Source organism: Canis lupus, chromosome 19 (genome assembly GCF_048164855.1).
Source record: "Canis lupus baileyi chromosome 19, mCanLup2.hap1, whole genome shotgun sequence".
NCBI lineage: Eukaryota > Metazoa > Chordata > Mammalia > Carnivora > Canidae > Canis > Canis lupus.
In genome coordinates, this window is record NC_132856.1 from 44669864 (window position 1) to 44693650 (window position 23787).

Sequence of the window (23787 nt, forward strand, 5' to 3'; positions counted from 1 at the left end):
GGGTAACTGAAATGTGGTGAAGGGGACGGACTCACAACAGCCAAGGAAGGGGCTTTCTCTTCCTGTTCTGGTAAATTTCATCTGTCCTTCAAAACCCAGGTCAGAAATTCCCTTTAGTGGAACCTTTCCCAAATGCCCCATAGTTGTTACACCCCAGATTTTTTTCTTATAAAAATTTTTATTTTTCCTTTCTCAAATAATCCTTGCTCATTAAAGAAGATAGAAAATATCAAAAAGACAGAGAAAAGTCTCTTGTGGCCTCACCTCCCCCTCCTCACAGCACTTGATCCCTATTTGTAGTATTGGACTCACTCCCCTACCCAGTGACTATCTATTATGTTTCACCCCTACCAGACCATGTGAACTTCACCTGGGAAGACGGCCTGTGTTACCAACATCTGTAGCTCCATTTAACCCCACCCTGGCCTACCTCCATCCCTAGCACAACACCAAACACACGGCTCCATTAATCCATTAATCCAAGTGCTTTATCAGGTCTTTTAACTTGTACAAGGACACACTAGGCTTTTCATGTTTATCTTCCAAGCTGTCCTGATTTTAACTAAAGTTGGTTCTCTTCATTTTTCTTGACCACGTTACAACATCCTTGCCACCCTGAGTGGGACAGAGCGGGGGGGGAGCGGGTGTTCCAGCAGGTGTCTTTCCTTACCTGCATCCCTCTCATCTTCTGGAATCGTGCAATGGTGTCACTGATGGTGTACACACGCACATGGCCCATGTGCAACTTGCCAGAAGGATAAGGGAACATGGAAAGCACGTAAAACTTGGGCTTTGATTTCTGGGAAAGAATGACAAAGAATGACAATGAGCATTTATTTCCCCAGGATTGACTGAGACCTATATGTACATAAAATTTTGGCACTATTTTTTAAAAGTTTAACATTTTTTAAAAGTTTCCTTTAAAAAAAAAAAAGCTGCTCCCATAAACTGACAAAAACATCAAAAACCAAACTTCAAAGCCCTTGTTTAAGCTAAAGAATGTCCAAAATAATGCCTCAAAGTGCTAATTACCCATATATATATTTTTAATCCTTTTCCCCCCTCTTTTCAAAGCTTCCCTTTTAAGACAGTTTCTATCTAGGCCTTAAAGAACTAGATGCTTTTCCAAATGAAGCTCTAATGCATACATCCATATAATTCAAGGACACAATAGTTGAATTACACAGATGTGACACCTCTAAAAATGGAGCCCCTTCCTAAATCCCCTGTAGCTGTATTCAGACCCGGATTTAACAAGTTGACCAGGATCCTGAGGCCCCACTTAGGGCCCTGGCTTTCTCTGCTGTATTGTGAGCTTATCTTTTGACAAAGTTGAAAGGGGAAAGTAATGAGAAAAATCATAGCCAACGAGGCAAGAAGGTTGTTGTTTCCCAGGGGTGATCTACAGACAGCCTCCTGCCAGGGTTAGAGAACCTCCCAGCTGCCAAAGACACAGCTGCACCAGGAGAAACAGAAAAACAGTATGTGTGTCCAAATGGAATGAACACAGGGCGGGGAGTCCTTCTGAGATTGCTGACTTTGGGCTTATACACTGCCCGAGGGGATAAGCCTCCAAAGGAATCATGGTAATATTTAATTGATTGCTAATTAGGGGTCTGTGATTCAAGGGCCAAGGCTATGTTTAATTATCTCCCTCTCCATCCCCCCCTACCTCATTCCATCTCACCCCCACCCCCAGCAGGAGTTTAATACCCAGCCTCCACAGAGTACTTAGGACCTAAGGGCATTTTCCCCAGCTACACAAATCCTGTCCAGGGGACAGGTGCATTCCCGCTACCCAGCCTTAAATGCTCTCATGGCAGGGCTCTCAGAAGAAAGGAAGAGGTAATTGCTTTGTTGGGTCTCTGAGGGTCAGCACCTTCTGATATTACCACTCATTTATTTATTTCTGCCTCCTGTTTTTCTCTTTCTGTCCTTCCTTCCTTCCTGTGGCCCTGCTAGAGTACTTGCAGGTTTTGCTTCTCCAAAAGGAATGAAAACAAAGGCAGAACAGAATATTCGTGACTCTTTCGTGTACAGGGGGGTGGTATATTTTTTGCTAAGTATTTGCACGACTGATCATTGACACAGCCAACTAGAATCAGGGAAGCAGAAGAAACCAGAAATCAGATTCTTTCCAAGTCTCATTTGACCCTTTGCTTTAAACTTCCTGCAGCAAAGAAGTTAAACAAACCTTTAACTGGGCTACTAATATGGGGCAAAACAAACTAGAATTTTCTCTGTACTGCCCAACCCAAAATTACCAAGAGGTAAGTCAAGCTACCAGAAGGAAAGAAAGGGAAAAGAGAATACAGAGGACTCTGGCAAACACACAAACGAGAAAATCGCATAATGCTGGAGTGACAAGTGCAATTGATTTACATAAATGGATGGAAAGCAGCACGCTGGTCACACACTTTTATCAGAAATTGCAGATCCATGATCCTTAGGAAAACCTCAGGAGACAGACAGTCCCTGAGGTGTGGAGGCAATGGGGACTCAGGACTTGCTGTCTTTAAGAAGGAAAGTGACATATAATCCTCTCAGCTTGGAAACCAGTCCCTCAAAGAAGGGGCAAGACTTTACTCTGTCACTCAGTGCAGAATCTGGAGCAAACTGTCCAAACCATTGGAACCTCACTCCTCACAATGGATTAGGTCTATTGCCTTTTCTTTTTTATTTTTATTTTTATTTTTTTTTTATTTATGATAGTCTCACAGAGAGAGAGAGAGAGGCAGAGACACAGGCAGAGGGAGAAGCAGGCTCCATGCAGGGAGCCCGATGTGGGATTCGATCCCGGGTCTCCAGGATCGCGCCCTGGGCCAAAGGCAGGCGCCAAACCGCTGCGCCACCCAGGGATCCCTCTATTGCCTTTTCTTGGGGCATTTTTAGGGGATGTGGGAAAACAGCTATTACACAGAGGTCTTTAGGATCTGGGAAAAAAAAAAAAATCAATAAAATCCTTGATATAAACCATTTCTGGGTTTTCATTTTAAGTTTTGACATTTAGCCCATTTTTCTTTTATTACCTTCTTTCTGTTATAGTGATTTATCTTTCTATATTATGTTTATTTAATAACTGATCTTACCCCAAACATTTTCCATATACAGTCTCTTCCTGACTACTTCTTTTCTTCAGGTCTGTCCAACAGATTTAATTTATAGTACAATTGAGTGATTCATTACGTACTAACTAAGCCAAACTCCAAAATGGAGCTTATAGAAGATATGCAGAAAAGCACTGCTTAGCAGAAGTCTTTCACATTCATGACTATTTTTGTTTATTGCAGAAGAGGTATTCAGCTTCCCTCATGTCCCTGCCTTTTGCTTTTCTATGTGAATTAAATCATTTTCCTCCGTGATAATGAAATGAGTTTTATCCTCTGGGGATGGCAAGAAGGAATTATGGTTGTTTGTGGTAAAACAGAGCAGGAATCTGACTGAAGGGGAAATTCTCGTAATTATATAAAAGTGTAAGAATGTAAGCCTTTAAAAGAAATTAAGATTGCAAGTGATGGGAAGGGGATGGTTTTTATAAGTGGGACCTATTATTTTTGCCAGCTTCTGATGTCAGGAGAAAAGATAACTTTTGCCTCTTTGTAGATCATGTCCCAGAGCTGTGGTGGAGGCTGGAACGGGCAGAGAGAAGGAGCCCAGAGTCCCAGCTCTGGCCCTAGCGTTGTTACTAACTGTGAAACACTGGGCAAATTCCTTTGCCTTTATGGGCTCAGAAACTGTAAATCAACGGTGAGGCAACAAAAGGTGGTAGGCAGGTATCCCAATAAATTACCAAACCTCCCACTGAGACTCTGTTTTCTCATCTCTCAAAAATTCCCCAGGGTTATTTCAGGGTTAAATGAGGTAATAGAAAGATAGGACCTGACATACTGTAAAATGCTCATTAAATGGAACTTATTTTCATAATGATGATAACGGCAGGACATTCAACTCCTAGAAATTCATCTGGATGCATTTATTTATTTATTTATTTATGTAAATAAATTTATTTATAAAGTTTTTTTTTTTTTTAAAGATTTCATTTATTCACTCATGAGAGACACACACACACACAGAGAGGCAGAGACACAGGCAGAGGGAGAAGCAGGCTCCACACATGGAGCCTGGCGTGGGACTCGATCCCGGGTCTCTCGGATCACACCCCGGGCTGAAGATAGCACTAAACCGCTGAGCCACCGGGGCTGTCCCTGGATGGATTTTAAATATCTTTACTAGCAGAGTGAGGTCCATTCTAAATGCTTCGAAATCCACTGACATCCACTTGTATTCATAGTCCCTCACAAAGATACCACACATTTTTATCCTCTTGTATCTTTGATTTATGTAACATTTCAGTGAGTAAAATGTGTTCAGCCACATTTTCTCACTTGGTTCTCAAAACAATTCTGTGAGAAAAACAATGCAAAGAAATCTGAGGATCAAAGAGGTGCCACAATCAGGCTGAGGTCTTGAGGCCAAGCCCATAGTACTGGCCCGGCCCCAGACTGGGCATATCGCCCCCTCTCCACCTTATCATTCCCCAGTGCAGACCCAGAGGGGGTGCCACCAGCAGATCACTCTCCACATCCCTCTAGCTACTTCTCCAATTATTGATACACAGTTTATTTTGATCCATTTAATTTTTTAAAAGAATTTATTTATTTAGAGAGTGCATGCACATGTGTGCGAACAGGGGGCAGGGACAGTGGGAGAGGGAGAGAGAATCCCAAGCAGACTCCACACTGAGCGTAGAGCCTGAGGCAGGGCATCATCCCATGACCCTGAGATCATGACTTGAGCCAAAGCCAAGGACCAGAGGCTCATTTATGACTGAGCCACCTACCAGGCACCCTGTGATCCATTTAAATTAAGAAAAAACCAAAAACAATTACTTAAGAATGAAATCCCACAAAAATCAGTAAGCTACAACTTTAAAATGTGTGGCAGCCACTAAATTATAATCTAAACTAAGAAGAAAAAAGACAAAAAGAAATGCTAATTTTACTCTCCTTGTTCAGAATTCAACTGCTCCCTAGTTTGTTTCCAAAATACGTTTAGTTATATGAGTCTGGTTGTGTTGACATGAAGGCTTTTCATGTCCTGCTGAGGCAGACGTCAGGCTTTCAATGTACAATCATGCATCCTATTCAAACCTTCCTTTTTATCATTCCACTTGTTATCCACTATACCTCTCTCAATACCAGATTTTCTTTCTAACCAATTCCCAAAACCATCCTCTTCACTTTAACACAAATAACTGCCCTCAGCACTCTGCACAGTGATCAATCTCCTAGAAGGCAGGAGTCTGAAAAGAACGAGAATCAGGAGATGGGAAAAGGCAAGTCTAGGGAAAAGCAGTCTCGTGCAGTTATATTTACTCAACTGCTTGCCTCTGGCTGAATCTCTTTAATGTTATGTTAAATGTAGAAAGTCTATATTATTTGGTAACTATTACAAAAGGATGGTCAGAACTTGAGAGTAAACCATCTTATAGTGCTTGGCTCTGATCAGAGTCAACATTTCATGTAACACATGACATCTCCCATTTGTTAATTTGACCAGTATCAAAAGGTAAGGGTTACCATACCCAAGACTATCCCCGACAGGCTGGACTCCTAGAGAAGGAGCGCTGCTCCAATATGGCACCCCACGGAAATGGAGTACAACAAAATACTTAAGATAATTATTCAAGGGGAATACCAATGCATCCAGAGCAGAAGTCAAGGACTCACTAACTCATACAGCTGCCACTGTAAGCCTGGATCCCAGCCCCAGATCACACCAGGGAAGGGCTGGCACGTCCCAAACCTTGATGCTGAGATGGCAGAACCAGGTTGGAGGTCACAGTCTATGGCCAGGGGAGAGGCAGGCACTTCTCAAAATATGCAGAATATTAAAAGCTCCACAGGTGAGGGGTCCAGGTGTCATTCCTGGAGCTTCACGTCTGACCCTGCCTGATCCTGGTGCGCTGCCCCACCATGCAATGCACCATGAAGGACCCAACCCCTGCTACGGCTCCAGCCCTGATGAGTCTCTCCAGTAAATGCAGCTCCAGCATGCCCAGTGTGGCACTGTCTGCATGGATCCTGTGGATATGCACCACGCTGAAACCCTAAGCACTGTCTTTGTCTGATCTCATTCAATCACTCACAAGCATCTGAGGCAGCAGGTGGGTACTATTATTAGCACGGTCTATAGGAGATAAGAAAATTGAAGCACAGATTCCACCACTTGGTTCAAGGTCACTCACTTAACTTAATTGACCTTGGGCAATAGGGCCCCGGAGTCCAAGTCCTTAGCCCCTCTTTTCTACCCCCTTTTGTGTGTGTGTGTGTGTGGCACGAGAGCAGTTTACCAGGGGGGGTTGGGGGCCTCTTGGAGGTGACATCAGAGGACTGGAGGAGGTAAAAGAGGGTGCCAAGAGAACACCTGGGGAAGAGCCACCCGGGCAGAGGGAATGGCACATCCAAAGCCCTGGGGTAGTACCGGGCCTGGGATGTGGGAGGAACAACCAGGAGACCCCTGTGGCTGAAGGAAAGCCAGCGAGGTGCCCACGAGTGGGGAGGCAGGGAACAGACTGCAGGGGGCTTTGCAGGCCAGTGTAAGGAGTTTTTATGTCCTACTTAAGGCAGTGGGGATCTTTTGAAGGCCTTTTTCAATAGGAGGATGGAGTGGGCTGATTTACTTTTCAAATGATAACTTCAGCCCTCAGAATACTCACATCAGCTTCGGAAATTTTGGAGGCCTGTTCTTTGATTCGTTGATGCCACCATTTCTCGACATCCTTTCTTGTCTGCAGCGTGTACTCCTTCGTCCACTCTCCCGTGGCACTGTAAATACCTCTGGCACATCCCGGAATCACTCTCCTTCCAACACTGATGATAGCTAGTCCACCATCTAGCTGGTTTTTCAGAAAAGAGATGTAAAAACCCAGTCTCCGGCAGGCAGAAGCCATTGTGCAGAAAGGTGGAAGGCCTTGATAAAGAGAGCAGAGAGCACACTTAGGAGCTGCCCAGAGAACCCTCTCACTAGTTTGTCCTCCTGTTCCACATAGTCTGGTGTCTCCTGAACATGCACATGCTCTCTTATTTTTGATGACTTCCTTTCCTGAAAATAACATAGGAGAACTTCAACTGAACAAAACACAAACTTTTTAATGGAAAATATAAAGGCAGTCAGTGTTCCCAGATGCCAAAGATACAAAACTCCTACAGGAGCAAATGGAGACTGCCAGCTGGGCCAGCCCCTGCCACAGGCTCCCAGTCTCCCTTTCCTGAAGACCAGGCCAGGGTCTGTCCAGCACACTTCTCGTCCCATCATCCAGGCTTCAGAGGAGTTCCAACCACAAGTTGGCTTGGCCTGGGGCTCAGATGTTGCCTTCCAGAGGTGCAGAGACTTGGAGAAATTACTTGCATTTTTCATACATATTGTAAGTTCCATGTACTCATAAACTGAGCCAAGAAATAACTATTATTTATAAGACTGCTTATTCATTTAGTTCTTCATTCATTATTCACCAAATATGTATTGAGTGCCACTAGGTCCACACACTGTTCTAGGCAGTGGAGATACAGCAGAGAACATAAAGTCTCTTCTTTTGTGGTACTTATACATTAGTAAAGAAAAGCAGGTAAGAATACAAACAAATAAATATACGTGTATAATAGTGGTGAGTGCCATGGTGTTTTTAGAATACAACCCATAGGTTGGGGTCCACCAGGACATCCAGCAGCCATTCAAGACTCAACTTGAATGTTTCACTGGCTTTCTCCAAAGGTGAATTCCAAAAATGACCTCGTGGAAGCAGTTTCATGTTTTTCTAAAAGGCTGAGGGGACAGGTCATCAAATATTTAAGACTTATGACTAAATAGCCTAATCTTTCTGCCTTCTTATACAAGACCACGTGAGAAGTGCTACAGTAAAAAAACAGATATAAAACCAAGAGAGAACTAAAGGAAGAACGTGCACTTTAAGCTGGTGTTAATTGTTTGATTCTCCCAAAAATTTTTCCATAGCTACTAGTGTTTGGCCTGTTTTCACACAGGTCCTGGGTCACAGATGTTGCCAAGAGAGTTTATAGGCTTACACAAGTGGGTTTCACACCCACATAAAATGGCATCACAGTGTTGGCATTTTACAAGATGGTCTGCCAAAGATCTTGATATACCAAGTCTCACTGTATTTAACACCTTTTGCCTCTTTGGGGGTGGAAACAGACAAAAAAAAACAAACAAAACAAACAAACAAACAAAAACCTGAAAACCTCCATATCCACTGGGCTAGGCTATTCTAAAGTGTGTAGATGTGACTATAGATATCAAGGTTAACTATATAGAAATGGTTGAATAACAGCAAGTCCATATGACCAACCTGATATATAGACACTTTGTACACTTGAGGCAATTGTATTTATTTTTAAGGGTTGGGTTTCTACATAATTAGAACTATCCACGGGAGTCATGGATTTCATGGTTCCTTGGCTAAGTCAGCATTTTCCTATTTTTACAAGCCAAAGACTGCCCAATTAGCAAGGAGCACACAGAGATGCCTGCCATTTCTCTCCTGAACTTCATTCCCTAAGAACACATAGGAGAAGGTTCGGGACTATTCTCCCCAACAGAAACAATGGGACACAAAAAACCATAAAAACAAATTAACCTGAGCCACAGTCTCACAAGTTTTTGCTTTCATTGCTTGTTGGCCATTGTGACAAATGAAAACCCAGAGTGCAGACAGATCACCAATATGAGCAATATGAAGGGAGGTCATTCTTTCACTGAAAATTCTAAATGTCTCTGTAACATCCTCATATTATATACTAATTGTAAACAACACATACAACACTATCTACCAATGAGAATAAGCTTTCTAAATATGCTTACATAATACATGGCTCACTGACAACCTCTCCTTTACATAAACCAGTGGTATAGATGAAACTGATCTGGGCATTTAAAGAACTCAAAGTTCATAAAGAAAAAAGCACAAGTAGATTAGAAAGTGATATATTATTTAATGAACGGGAAAAAATTTAAATTAGACCCTCATCCTAAACCATAAGCCAGTGTAAATCCCATACAGATTAAAGAATTTTTTTAAGTATCATAAAACAAGACAAAAATATAAGTATTTAATATATTTTTCCAAGGTGCAGGATGTTCTATCCTGAGCATAAAGCAACAGAGGAGTTCACAAACCATTAATAAATTTGACTCTGAAGATGTGTCAGTACAACAAAAACACCATGAACAAAATGAGGAAGTAAGCAATAAGCTGAGACAAAATCTTTGCCAAAACTGCAATAACAAAAGATTATCCTACCCTATAAAGAAACATATGAACAGAGAAACGTTGAAAAAGAGACATATGAAAAGAAACATATGAAAAGACAAACGTTGGGGATGCCTGGGTGGCTCAAGCGGTTTAGCACCAGCCTTCAGCCCAGGGCGTGATCCTGGAGTCCCAGGATCGAGTCCTATGTCAGGCTCCCTGCATGGGGCCTGCTTCTCCCTCTGCCTCATCTCCCTGTCTCTCTCTTGGTCTCCCTCTCCATGAATAAATAAATAAAATCTTTAAAAAGAAAAAAAAGAGAGAGAGAAACGTTAAAAATCCAATTTAAAAAATGGGCAAAGGAAAAATGGAAACAGAAATACAAATGTCTAAGAAACATATGAAAAACATCAACTTAAGAACTGATCAAAAAATGCAAATTAAAACAACAATGAAATATTTTGCTTGACAGATCAGCAAAAATCTGTTAAGTGAAAAATGGGCATGTTTACACACTGCTGGTGAGAATATAAACGGATTCCACCTCTCTGGGGAGCAATGTGGTAACATGTCAAGAATCTTCAAGAAAAATTCACGCCCAAAGTTAGGGGATCCTCAAGACTCAGGGGGACACAGCATATAGTATGATACTGATAAAATAAAGAAAAATTTTCAACTTTAATGTTTGTGGGCCCTGCTCCTGGGCTCCCAGGGAAGCTACACTTTAACACACTTACCAGGGTCAAAATGATTTGGCAAAGTATGGGCTCTCTTTCTGTGTCAGCACACATTGTATATCTGCTTCGTTTATGAAACAATACAAAAAGGAGCATTCCAAACATAAAGATTTTTAAAAATGGGAAAACCTCCCTGGTTCCCATAAGATTAAAGTCATACAGTCCTGCATATACTAGAAGCATAAACTAAGGTCTGCAACTTTCTGAAACATCCTTTGTCTAATGATTTGCAACTTTTTATGTAAAAAAGAAAAAAAAATGTATACAACCCTACACCAAATGTTCCTTCCCTGGAGCTTATATAACCCCACACCAAATGTTCCTTCACAGGAGCACTGTCTTCTTTGTGAAGATTCTGTACCCCAGCAGCTGTCCTAACTTGGCGTTGAATAAAACCCACTTTCTTTTAGAAATTCTAAAAGGCTTGTTCAATTTGCCTTGACAGGAACTTCCTGATGCTCAGTGCTGTTCTCTTTCTTTGCTTTCCAGGCCCTGCTCTTGGCCACTCCACCACCAAAGCCCTGAGGGGCCCAGCCTCTTCCTGGCAACAGATGCAGCCGTTTTATTAGAGAATTATGCCCATTCCATCGATGTGAAAGGTGTGGCTCAGGTCTTGTATTTAGGATCAACTCGGCCCTTTTCTTCCTTATCTCTGTCTCATCCACTTTCTTGCCTAGATGCTTGGAATCCGGTCTTTTCTCCCACATCCTTCCAAAGCATCAATCCTCACTACTGCACTTCAGAGTAGTCCTGATCTCACCTTCTCTTGGGGCTTAAGGTTAAGCTTTCCTTTTTTTTTTTTTTTTTTTTTTTTTTTTTTAAGGTTAAGCTTTCTGATAACGATGGAGGCAGCGGCTCGTGGTCAGGACGGGACAGGCCTAAGAACAGGACAGAAATGACAATCCTATATGGGCCAAGAAACCTACCGGAAGAGCAGGAGACAGACGAAGAGACTGAACACACGGAAGAAGGAACGAGAGGGCATTTGCGTGCGCCCACCAGAAAATGTGCAAGGGGCCGGGGAAGGTGCATCTTAAAGAAAACAGATTTTGTGACAAAAAATACAGATTTTGGCTTTTGCAAGGACTAAATCCCCTGTGGCGCCTCAGACAATGATTTCCAGTCGGGAACCGTGGGTCGTCTTTGGACGATGAGGAGGTGGCCCCACGTCATCTCTGAGGGCTCCCGAGCCTTCCTACGCTGCGGCAATGACCTCGGGGCACGGAGATGCCCTGGACGGTCCGACCCCCGGCCCAGGGAAGCAAAGATCCGGGGATGAACTAGGGCAGGGGAACTTAAGCACACAACTACGTGACCAGGTGCATTCTCCTGGGGACGGGAGACTCCAGAGCTATCCTCAGGGCCCGTGGCTGCAGGAGTCTGAAGACCCGGGGCTCAGGGGCTTCCTAGGTCAGAAACGCCCGGCTCCGGGGCCACCTAACCCAGCCCGCGCCTCCCCTTCCTGCCCTCGGCAAGTCGGAGCCTCCAGATGCGCGGGCAGAGGCCTCCCCTCCAGAAGTCCCTCGTCCCTCTGAGCCTTGGGCCGGGGTTTACCTGCTCACAGGCCCTGGCCTGCGGCTCCTCACGCCTCCGGTTCCACTTTTAGGGGAACACGGCCCGGACAGTCACTGTGGGCGCCGCCATGTTGGCAGAACAACAACTTTATCGGTAGCGACCGGCGCAGACACAGACAGGCGGGGGCGGGGCCCGGGAGGCGGACGCCCGGCAGCTTGTGGGCGGGGCATCTGCGCGGCGGCCCTAGGCTCCGCCCCCCGTTCCCGGGCCCCGCCTCCCGGCCGCAAGCCCCGCCCTTCGGCCCAGTCCTCTGCCGGGTGTCTTTCTTTTCTTTTTTCTTTTATTTTATTTTTTAGATTTTAAAAACATTTTTATTTATTCATGATAGACATAGAGAGAGAGAGAGAGAGAGGCAGAGACACAGGCAGAGGGAGAAGCAGGCTCCATGCAGGGAGCCCGATGCGGGACTCGATCCCGGGTCTCCAGGATCACACTCTGCGCTGAAGGCGGCGCTAAACCGCTGGGCCACCCGGGCTGCCCCTCTACCGGGTTTCTGACGTCACCGAAACCATTACTTGCGGGTCCGATTATTCCAGTTGCTGCAGACAAGTGAAAGACACCAGTTTGGTGGCCCCGGAATAAACTAGATGGCAGGTGGCGTAAAGAGCACTGGGAGTGTCTTGATGTCAGGATTCGCATCCTACGGAGAAAAGGGAACCCTCTTACACTGTTGGTGGGAATGTGAACTGGTGCAGCCACTCTGGAAAACTGTGTGGAGGTTCCTCAAAGAGTTAAAAATAGACCTGCCCTACGACCCAGCAATTGCACTGTTGGGGATTTACCCCAAAGATTCAGATGCAATGAAACGCCAGGACACCTGCACCCCGATGTTTCTAGCAGCAATGGCCACAATAGCCAAACTGTGGAAGGAGCCTCGGTGTCCATCGAAAGATGAATGGATAAAGAAGATGTGGTTTATGTATACAATGAAATATTCCTCAGCCATTAGAAACGACAAATACCCACCATTTGCTTCGACGTGGATGGAACTGGAGGGTATTATGCTGAGTGAAGTAAGTCAATCGGAGAAGGACAAACATTATATGGTCTCATTCATCTGGGGAATATAAATAATTGAAAGGGAATATAAGGGAAGGGAGAAGAAATGTGTGGGAAATATCAGAAAGGGAGACAGAACATAAAGACTCCTAACTCTGGGAAACGAACTAGGGGTGGTGGAAGGGGAGGAGGGCAGGGGTGGGGGTGAATGGGTGACGGGCACTGAGGGGGGCACTTGACGGGATGAGCACTGGGTGTTATTCTGTATGTTGGCAAATTGAACACCAATAAAAAATAAATTTATTATTAAAAAAATCCTAAAAAAAAGAAAAAAGGATTTGCATCCTAGCTTACCTACAACTGCCTGCTGGCCTTGGGTAGGTCTTGTGACCTCTGGGTCCTTAATGATGGTTCAGGATCTTCTTCCATCATATTCTGTGATTTTATAGCCCTGTGAAGGGAATTACCTGGCCGTGATTTGGGATAAAGTGTACTTTTCTCACCTGGAAGTGGGCTGGGAGTTAGGAAAGCAGGATTCCTGACCAACCACTTTCCTGGAGGAGTTTATGTACCCACAACCCAACCCCTCACCTGACCCCACTAGTGTTTCTTGCTACAAATGAAGGAATCAACGAACAAATTGTAAAGGACCAGTGGCATATGATTTTTAAAAAGGTAAAGCCTGTTTATTTTATTTTTAAGATTTTATTTATTCATGAGAGACACACAGAGTGAGGCAGAGACGTAGGCAGAGGGAGAAGCAGGCTCCCTGTAGGGAGCTGGATCAGGGACTCAATCCCAGGACCCTGGATCACAACCTGAGCGGGAAGGCAGATGCTCAACCACTGAGCCACCCAGGTGCCCAATAAGCCTGTTTAAAGGAGATTTTGAAGAACTCCTATCTGTGGGCAATCAGGAATACTGAAATGAACTTGGTAATTATGCAAAACTGGTTGATGATCCTATAGGACAAGAAAAAGTAATGTTTGAGAGCCATCTTTTTCCATTGTTGACATCAGTTGTACTTCTATAAAACAAGTCAGTCCACTACTATACATATTCTACATTTTAACTTCTACTCTTACAATGCTGAACAATGGAAGATAAGGAAAGGTGCATACACCGCTAGCACCAGATAAGTACCAGACCAGCACTCCACCCAAGGGACACACAGGAATTTTTTTGCCCGTTTCCAAGTCTTTAACCAAGTTTCCGGACAGTGGGAAATCTAAATACTTGGCTGTTCAAAGGGTGGGGTCTCCAGACTCCCATCAGCCTCACCTGAAAACTTACTAGAAATGTTGAATCTCAAGTCACACTGTAATCTGCTGAATGAAGCTCTCCATTTTAACAAGATCCCCAGGGGATTTTCAGGCACACGGAAGTTTGAGATTCACTGTCTTAGGATGTGAATGTTAGAAAGGATCTTGAGAACAATCTAGACCAGCCTGCTCCTTTTACAGATGAATAAACCGAGGCCCTACAGAACTGACTTGTCAAGTTCAAGGTCATAAACAAGTTAATGGAAGGTTTGTGATTTGCCACCGGACCTGTAGCCTGCTAGAATAGTGCCCTTCCCAAGTTGCAGAAGGGAAGGTCACGAGGATCTGGGGCAGCTACCGCTGCAACCCTCCCACTTCAAAGATTATGACATTGAGGCCCAGAGATTAGATACAGCTTGCCTAAAGTCATACAGCCAGTTGATGGAAAGGCCAGGATTCCAATCCAAGTCTTCTGATCTCTCCACCCCTGAAACTAGATGCTTGATTAATTTTTTGAAAGATTTTTATATATTTTTTGACACACACACACACACACACACACACACACAAACACAGAGCACAAGCAGGGGGAGCCAGAGAGAGAGCAGCAGACTCCCCACTAAGCAGGGAGTCCGATGTAGGGCTCTATCCCAGGACCCTGAGATCATAACCAAAGGCAGACACTCAACCCACTGAGCATCCAGGTGCCCTTAGATGCTTAATTTAAACTGACACCATGGATGCAGTGACTCTCATATTAACATGCTACACTTAAAGTAATTTAGCCTTCAGGTATGTCATGTTTTATCCATCTATAACTAGAGCGCCCTTTCTCTAATTATCCAAAATACTAAACTCTAAGTAGCCTCCACCCTTATGTTGGTTCAAAATCTCTCTTCTCTCTTAAGAATTAAAGTTAACATTGACTTTTCTAGGAGATTATTTCAAATAGAATTTTTCTAAAAGCCATTTGCTTTACTGGAAAGTTGCTATTTTTACATCAAAGAAGACAGTAGCATGAAAGTAAATCCCTTTCACTCTTAAAAAGCTTGCTGCAAAGATGCATTATTGAATGAAAGAGACAAGTTGCTGGGCCATGTAGAAAGTTACCCCACTTTTAATTTTTTTAAAAGGAAAGGAGATAAAAGAAATACATTTGTTAGTATATGTGTGGAAAGAAATCTAGAAAACTATGTCCCTATATCCTGTGATGATCTCTAGGGATGGGGTGGTTCTCTGGGCCTTTCTTTTTATGACAAGCTTCTGTATTCATTTGCTAATTTCTATTAGCTTGTGTGGGAGGCTGAATAATGATTCCCAAAGATATCTAGGTCCTCATCCCTGGAACCTAGGAATGTCACCTTATATGGCAAAAGAGACTTTGCAGATGTGATGAAATTAGGAATCGAGATAAGATTATTCTGGATTGGTCAGCCCAGGTGGCTCAGCGGTTTAGCACCGCCTTCGGCCCAAGGCGTGATCCTGGAGACCCAGGATGGAGCCTGCTTCTCTCTCTGCCTGTGTCTCTGACTCTGTCTGTGTCTCCTCATGAATGAATAAATAAAATCTTTTTAAAAAGATTATCCTGGATTATCTTGCTGGGCCCTACATTCCATTATATCTGTCCTACTAAGAGAGAGGCAGAGGGAAGTTTGAGACAGAAGAGGCAATGTGACTCCTAAAGCAAGATGCTACCCTTTTGGTTTATTTATTTAAAAAAAAAGATTTTGGGATCCCTGGGTGGCGCAGCGGTTTGGCGCCTGCCTTTGGCCCAGGGCGCGATCCTGGAGACCTGGGATCGAATCCCACATCGGGCTCCCAGTGCATGGAGCCTGTTTCTCCCTCTGCCTGTGTCTCTGCCTCTCTCTCTCTCTCTCTCTGTGTGACTATCAAAAATAAATAAAAATTAAAAAAAAAGAAAAAAAGATTTTACTGATTTATTCATGAGAGACACAGAGAGAGAGGCAGCGACATAGGCAGAGGGAGAAGCAGGCTCCCCACAAGGAGCCCGATGCGGGACTCAATCCCAGGACCTGAGCCAAAGATGCTCAACCACTGAGCCACCCAGGTGCCCCCATACCCTTCTGGTTTAGAAGATGAAGGACCCTGAGCCAAGGAATGCAATAAGTCAGCTCTGGAAGATATAAAACACAAGAATATAGATTCTCCCATATGATTCAGCAACTCCACTTCTGGGAGATACCCTGAAGAGTTGAAAGCAGAGTCTTAAAGAGATACTTGCACACTCATGTTCATAGAGGCATTATTCACAATAGCCAAAAGGTGGAAGCAACCCAAGTGTCCATTGAGTCATGAGTGGATGGAGTAAAATATGATGTTAACCTACAATGGAATATTATTCAGCCTTGAAAAGGAAGCAAATTCTTACACATGCTACAACATGGATGAACCTTGAAGACATTTAATTTGTTTAATAGGCACAATGTTTCAGTTTGGGAAGATGAAAATGTCCAGGGGGACAGTTGGTGGTAAGTAGCTACATAACAACATGAATATACTTAATGCCACTAAACTATACACTTAAAAATGGTTCAAATGGTGTTTCATGAATATTTTAATAAAAAAAGAAAGAGAAGAAAACAGATCCTCTCCTAAAACTCCCAAGGGGAGTGCTGACAACTTGATTTAGACCCAGTGACACTGATGGTCAAGCCACCAAGTTTGTAGTAATTTGTTACGGCAGCCATAGGAAGCGTGATAGTTCAGCTTCCATGACTTTCTATGCAGAAAAAAATCAAGAAGATTTTTTGGTAATAAATAAATTAATGCCCATCACCATGTGTTTGGTTTGAAGGGGTGTGGTGGCTTCCCTTCTCTACTCTCTGTTCATTTCCTTACCCCTCCCACTTGCTCTGCATTCTCTTTGTCTAATATAAAAGCTTGTGTGTCAGCAATTTCCAGAATTAGGAGTCTCCATTTCTTTTCCTCAGTGTAAAAATAAGACTATTCCTCTATCTTACCTCACAAGGTAAGGCAAATTTACTAGAAGTGACTTAGAAGTGCCGAAGTCATAAATAATTCCAACCGGACACTTATTTCCATGCTTTTGTGATCTTTCCAAAAATAAGTCACTGGGGCAGCCATGTAAATTCTTCCCTGAGCTGTCACATTTCAGACATTGATTCAGGTCTTCTGGGAATGGCATTCAGTTATCCATTATGGAGACAAAAGCAAAACCCAAGATTCTTACTACTATATGGATTGTTTTACGATTAAAAAAAATGCCTGAGTCCTGATAATCAAATCACTTAAGGTGTAGATAGACTTATCATCTATGCTTCACAGCAACACCTGTTCTTCCCTCTTTCCTGACTAGGGCTTCTAGACTTCCCTGAAGGAAACCACCCCTGTACCCCAAATCTGAGCCATTTAGTCTTGTGGACTTGACCTTTCATCCCCAGGTCAGAGGTCTGGCTGAATCAATCTGCTCATTCCATCCCCTGACCACAGAGACAGTTCAGACAGGCACTTGACCTAAGCCAGAGCTCTCAGAAGGAAGCACAGAAGCCTTCTGCTGGGAACATTAGAACCAAGATTCTCGGGGATCCCTGGGTGGCTCAGTGGTTTAGCGCCTGCCTTTGGCCCAGGGCGCGATCCTGGAGTCCCGGGATTGAGTCCCACTTTGGGCTCCTGGCATGGAGCCTGCTTCTCTCTCTCTCTCTCTCTCTCTCTCTCTCATAAATAAATAAATAAATCTTAAAAAAAAATAGAACCAAGATTCTCTTTCTTGGCTGCTAGTTGCTGCCTCAAACATTCCAGAATCACATTAGGAGAGCCTGCTAAGACTGGATGCAGAAGAAGTGGGTCCTGGTACCACAGAAGGATCTGCTCAATCAAGCCCTGCCTGAAGCTAAATCGCCTTTCAACTTCCCATGCACAGGAGCTGGGGAGGCCCCTTAGTTGCTGAAGCCAGTTCAACTGGGGTTTTCTGTTCATCACAACAAAAGTTATCCTGCTATACCCGCCTACCCAACTGACAGGGACGTCACCCACCCTTCTCCCTCCCTCCACATGGAAACCGTCTCCAGGTTTTGTTACCTCTGCTCTCAAATAGCTTTCCCCAGCCCTCCACTGTCGCCTGGCACTGAATACAACCCTCCTCTCTCACCTGCACTGTTGCAATGGCCTCTTTACCACTTCCTAGTCATCTATCTACCACTAAGGACAGTACACGGTGGGTACTCGGTGTATGTCTTTTAAATGCAACCTTTTAAAACTGGCAAGTACACAGATTCCATATTTGTGAATTCATCTACTCTCTAAAATCTGTGTTAACCCCAAAATCAATACTTGTGGCACCTTTGTGGTCATTCACAGACATACACAAAGGAGTGAAAAGTTTGAGTGCCACCCCCCCATCCCATGCATGTTCCCATGAGACCTAACAAGATGCCACTCTACCTCGTTGTTTTGGCTCTTATACTATAAACAGAGTATTTTTCCAGGATATTACATGCCATGTTTTTTTATATTTTTGTGCTTTCTGCTAGTGAGTTCACGCTTGAAAATGGATCTGAAGAAAAGCACAGAAGTCCCGGTTCCAAGCACAATAAAGCTGCGATGTGTCTTATGGGGAAAGAATGTGTGTTAGATGATCTTTGTTCAGGCATGAGTTACAGGGCTCTGGGCTGTAAGTTCAACGTTAATGAATCAACAATCTATATTAAATAGGTGTCAGTAAGCAGAAACTCACATACAAGAAATGGATCAGCTGGCAAAAACTTTATGACCAGAGGCTTTCAGGAACCTAACCCTGTATTTTCCTTAGAAGAAATGCTTCAATATTCGCTAATGTAGAGCTCGGGTGACTTTATAGAACAAAATTACTGTGAATGATGTGAAACAACTAACTGCATGTGGAAAGCAAAAAGGAGTGACCCAGCTCTTCTGACATCATAGTTATCAAGAGCACATGCTCTGGGCAGAGGCAGCCTGGCTTTTAGCTCAGCTCTACCACTCTCAAGATGAATGGTTGTGGGCAATTTCCTCAGCCTCCTTGATTCTCAGTTGCTCTGCCTGTAAAAGAGGATTGTTGTGCTCACCTATTAGGTTGCTGGGAGGATGAAAAATTTGTAAATGAAATTATGTAAAGTGTTTGGCCAAGTTACAGAGTAAATACTCAATAAACAGGATCTATTGCTTTTGTCATTTTTATTGAATTTAAAGAACTGGCCTACACACACTACAAGTGCTTGGCAAATGCCAAGATTGTACGGGAAAGAAAGAGATCTCCTGTCTAGTACTGACCCCATTCAGGCCAGGAGGGAGTGGCATGGAATGTGCCCTGGTGATATTTTTACCAGAGTGCAAGCTCCTTGAGGACAGGAACTGAATCTTGCACACACCTTCAGTGATGTGATGCCAAATGAGTAAGCTCAAGAGGGAGGCAGATCCAGGGAAGAATCATAGTTTAGGGACACCTAGGTGGCTCGATCGCTTAAGCATCTGCCTTCAGCTCAGATCATGATCTCAGGGTCATGGGACCGAGCCCTAGGGAGTCTGCTTCTTCCTCTCCCACTCCCTCTGTGTCCCTTTATCTCTCTCTCTCTCTCTCTCTCTCAAATAAAAAAAATATCTTTTAAAAAATAAAGAATCACAGTTTAATTACTTACTGGCTGTGTGAACTTGGACAGACCACCTACCTTGCTTTTTTTTTTTTTACCTCCAATGATAATTAATAGCGTCTGCCTTGCAGAGATGGTGTCACTGTTAAGTACAACAACCCTCTTATGGTGCCTGGCATATGGGTCTTTTGGTAAATGTTGGATTCCCATCCCAGCAGAGGCCAGTTTCCTTGATTATATCTCAGCCCATTCACTGGCCCCTCACACCTTGCTCCTTGGCTATAATTTCCCACTTTTCCTTATTTTATATCCAGACCTGGGCCTAATACCCCTCCCCTACTGCAAAACCCCATTGCAGTGGTCCCTACGTCTATTTGAAAAGTGCCCCTCACTGTTTTAACAAATGTCATGGATAATTCTTTAACAGTTCTTACTGAGCTGAAAGTCAAATCAGCAGCATTGATGGGCCCAAAGACTCATGATAATCTTTGCAGAGCCAGGATCAGAGAGGTCAGTAACTGGGAAAATAAGAGTAGATGCCCTTCTGAAAGTTGCCACAATGCAATCTTGACCTTGAAGGGTCTGGAGTAAAATCATTATTTTCCTAGGTGCCTGATATTAAAAAGCACTCACTTTTGTCATCCCTTCCAGGGTACAAAGTCTACTGAAAGTGATCTCATTTGTTGACTTTTTAGATTTGGGGTCCTCCCTCTGAATACCTTATAGTTCTTGAGTGTTTATGAGAAAACCCATTTGGAGTGGCTAACACAACAATTATACTTGGACACAGAAACAGAGCTTGGGATTAAGCTTTTAATCTGTTCATTACAGGGGAGAAAAAAAATCTTTTCTATTGCTGCAAATCTTCTTAGGCCTTGTGATTGCTTCTAGAAAAAGATAATCCTATTTGAAGAAATACTGAATGTATAAAACAGTACAGATGGTCCCCGACATACGATGGTTCTACTTATGATTTTTTGACTTTCAATGGTGAGAAAGTGATATGCATTCAGGAGAAACTGTACTTTGAATTTTGAATTTTGATCTTTTCCCAGGCTAGTGCTATGTGGTCTGATCCTTCTCTCATGATGCTGGGCAGGGGCAGAGAGCACAACTGCCAGTCAGTCCCGGGATCACAAGGGTGAACAATCAATAAATACACTTACAATCATTCTGTTTTTCATTTTCAAGACACTATTCAATAAATTATGTGAGATATTCAGTAGTATATTAACAAATAGGCTTGGTGTTGGATGATTTTTTTCCAACTGTAGGCTAATATAAGTATTCTGAGAATGTTTCAATTAGGCAAGCCTAAACTGTGATGTTCAGTAGGTTAGGTGCATTAAATGCATTTTCGATTTGCAGTACTTTCTACATGTGGTGGGTTTATCAAGACATAATAACACCACAGTAAGTCAAGGAAAAGCTGTATTGAGTTAAATTTGACCTGAATATATTCAGAATGTGTTATTGCTTGTCTAAGAGTGGTCTACAGGTAACGTGAATTTATTTGCAAATGCATAAAGTGTATCTTGCTTATCTGTAGATGATATCTGCAACTTTAATAAATAAATGTTAATAAGATCTTACAGTTCCTACACCTCTGCCATTAATTTGGCATTTAGTCACCATCTTTTGGCATCTCTATATTCTTGTAAAGTAGTCTTGACTTTATATGCATATGTCTTCTCCTAAGTAGACAATAAACTAAATCAATGATCATACTTCTCCCATCCTTGACCAGTAGTATAGTTTTATACACACAGAACACAAGTTGTATGTTACTCCCTAAGATCTAGATTAGTGTTTTTCATCCCAACTTATACAGCAGACAAATAGAGACATCATAGACCTCAGTTTCCTACTCTGCCCAATTTATGGGGCATACAGATACTGTTTGTAAAGAATTAAGAAACTCTGGGCACATGAAGGGAGGTTGGGAAGTGGTGGGCTGATATTAATGGTAACAGTAATGTAACTGCTCCTCAGTGTCCTGTAATGGCTAGAAGGGCTTACTGGCAGTAGCCTTCCAGTGGTTGATAACAAACACACCCCAAGTAGAGAAGGTGGTGCCAAACATATCTATATTTTTTCTACTAGTCACCTTTCAGACCAACCAGAATATGTGTCTGAGAAGCAAGCACCTGGAGTCGTTCTTTCTAGTCTCTTCTCTCCTCCCTCCTCATTCCCTGTAACCAACCCCCCCCCCTTTTTTTAATTTCATGACCCTCCCTCCACCTACAGAGTGTCTAAATCTCAAAAACAAATCACCTTTTCTCTTCCTAATATTGGCTGCCTTTTGTAGCAGAACTTCATGTTCTTCTACTGAATGACCTCTCTCCTACCAGTGTGCAACATAAAAATAATAAAGGGAGCTGAGGGGCTAAAAATCCTGGTCAGCTGAACAATAACAACAAAATCTCCATGACCAGAAGGAGCAGCAGCAGTATCACTCATCAGCATCACCATCCACCATCACCATAATCCATCAGCATCACTATCATCATCACAATCCATCAGTATCACCATAAGCATCACCCATCACCCTCAGTATCACCACCATCATCATCCATCAGCATCAGTATCACCATCACTGTCAGTGGCAGCAGCAGCATCCAAATTCTCTATGTTAAGCCCAAGGTGAAAGGAGGACAGGAGGAAAGAAAGAAAGAGAAGAAGCTGAGTTCAAGTGCCTGTCAAGAGAAAGAGAAGGAAGATAAAAAGAAGAGAAGGAACAGAAGGAGAGGCAGAAGATCAAAAGGAGAAAGAGAAGATGACTGAGGAGGAGGAGGAGTAGAGGAATATAGAAGGGAAGAGGTATGGGACAGGCAATGAGACATTGTCCCCAGCCCTCAGCTCAGGGTAGGGAAATGCTATTTCTTGTACACAAAGGGTTGAAAAGAGAGGATGATCACCAAGATGCAATTTCTCAGTTAACTGGACTGTTCTGTTTAAATTAGGACCACCCTGGCCCCAGAAAGAGGAGGATGATGATAGGAGCCCTCAGTTACAGGACCCTGGTACTGCATACCAAACTGGGTGGCAGAAAACAAACTGTTGTACCTCTCTAATCCCCAGGCTCTTCATCTCTAAAGGGGACAGGCACAGTACCTACCTCATAGACTTGTTGTAGGGCTTAAATAAGAGAATGCACGTAAAGCAGTTGGCACAGCTCCTGGCACAATGTAATGGCGGCCCTTGGTACTGTATGTGGGACTTCCTCTCCCAGGAGCTCAGGGTGGGGCAGGCAAGGCAAGCTGGCTAGTGTGTCCATCCAGTAGATCTACAGGCTGATGACAAATTGCAAAGAGGTATGTATTCTATACTTTTCTTTAGTTCAGTTCCCACAGCATCTACAAGGTATGAGACAGGATTAGTTGAACCTCTGCTTCTCATATATGTATGTGCATAGGACTCACCCAGTTATGAGAAAGTCTGGGGCGGGCCTGAGATTCTGCATTTCTAACAGGCTCCCAGGAGATACTGATGCTGCCAGCCCATGGCCTGCCTTGTGGGTAGCAAAGAGCTAACTGATGGCCCTGGTGTCACACAGTCAGTTGTAACATAAAAGTGATGCAGGGATAAAGACAAGATACATGACCACTGATGTGCTCCCCAATCCCTACTTATTCTGTTAAATTTGGGAGCAAAACCCCATCTGAATGAGTGGGAAGCTTGGATAATAGAACCTTAATAAGATGAAAGGAATGGAGGAAGGAGAGAAAGAAGTAAAATGGAATGAAAACGCTTCAAAGGCCATATAGTAAAAAGATAAATGAACAGAATTTTGCCAAATAGAAATTGGTCCTATTGGACTTACTTATAAATACATTCAAATTATTTGAAATTAGTCAACTGTTGGTCAAATGGAGACTGCCAAAGTACCTTGGGAAAGATTTTTAAGAGTGTTAACATCTCTCCATCTGAGTCTTGCTTACACATTAAATATGCTTAGCAGCTCCAAAGGCAAAGACTAATCCCTATCAAAATAATCACGTTTCCTTCTGAATTGAACTAACCACAAATGAACAACTCAATTCAACCCACCAAACAATGTCTGAACATCCTGTATATACAGCACCATCTTCAGTCCTGCAAAAAAAGGGAAAAAGATACCAAATGCATATTCTCAGGAGCTCAGGGCTGATGGTGGAGACAGACAATTGAAACTCTTCTCTTCCATAATCTATGATGGTGGTAAGAATGGGGACTATGGAACACAGAGGAGGGACACATCTCTCAGCCTGGAGAGGAAGGAGAGAGCATGCAGGGGGTAGAGAGAGATCAGGAAAGACATCCTGGAGGAAGTGGTTAGAGTGCTATCCTCTTTGTGTAATTGTAAAACAATCTTCTGGATG

General features: G+C 43.3%; 1 protein-coding gene and 1 long non-coding RNA gene across 10 annotated transcripts in view; one reads left to right on the forward strand and one right to left on the reverse strand.

Annotated features, from left to right (window-relative positions):
* Positions 1-23787, reverse strand: part of LARS2 (leucyl-tRNA synthetase 2, mitochondrial) — a 189076-nt gene that overhangs the window by 142917 nt on the left and 22372 nt on the right. For 4 of the 9 annotated variants that reach the window (XM_072786531.1, XM_072786532.1, XM_072786530.1 and 1 more), the window contains exons 1-3: positions 11560-11715; positions 6719-6972; positions 671-799 (exon numbers count right to left, since the gene is read on the reverse strand). In XM_072786531.1, the coding sequence (XP_072642632.1) occupies positions 671-799; positions 6719-6952 (363 nt within the window). In that variant the 5' untranslated portion in view covers positions 6953-6972; positions 11560-11715. Of the gene's footprint in view, positions 1-670; positions 800-6718; positions 6973-11559; positions 11716-12933; positions 13031-22544; positions 22720-23787 lie in introns of those variants that run through there. The other 5 variants (XM_072786528.1, XM_072786529.1, XM_072786526.1 and 2 more) reach the window with 5 other exon arrangements.
* Positions 1745-12739, forward strand: LOC140610445 (uncharacterized). The gene is made up of 3 exons (XR_012012092.1): positions 1745-1845; positions 10495-10604; positions 10829-12739. It is a non-coding gene; the product is annotated as an uncharacterized lncRNA (long non-coding RNA).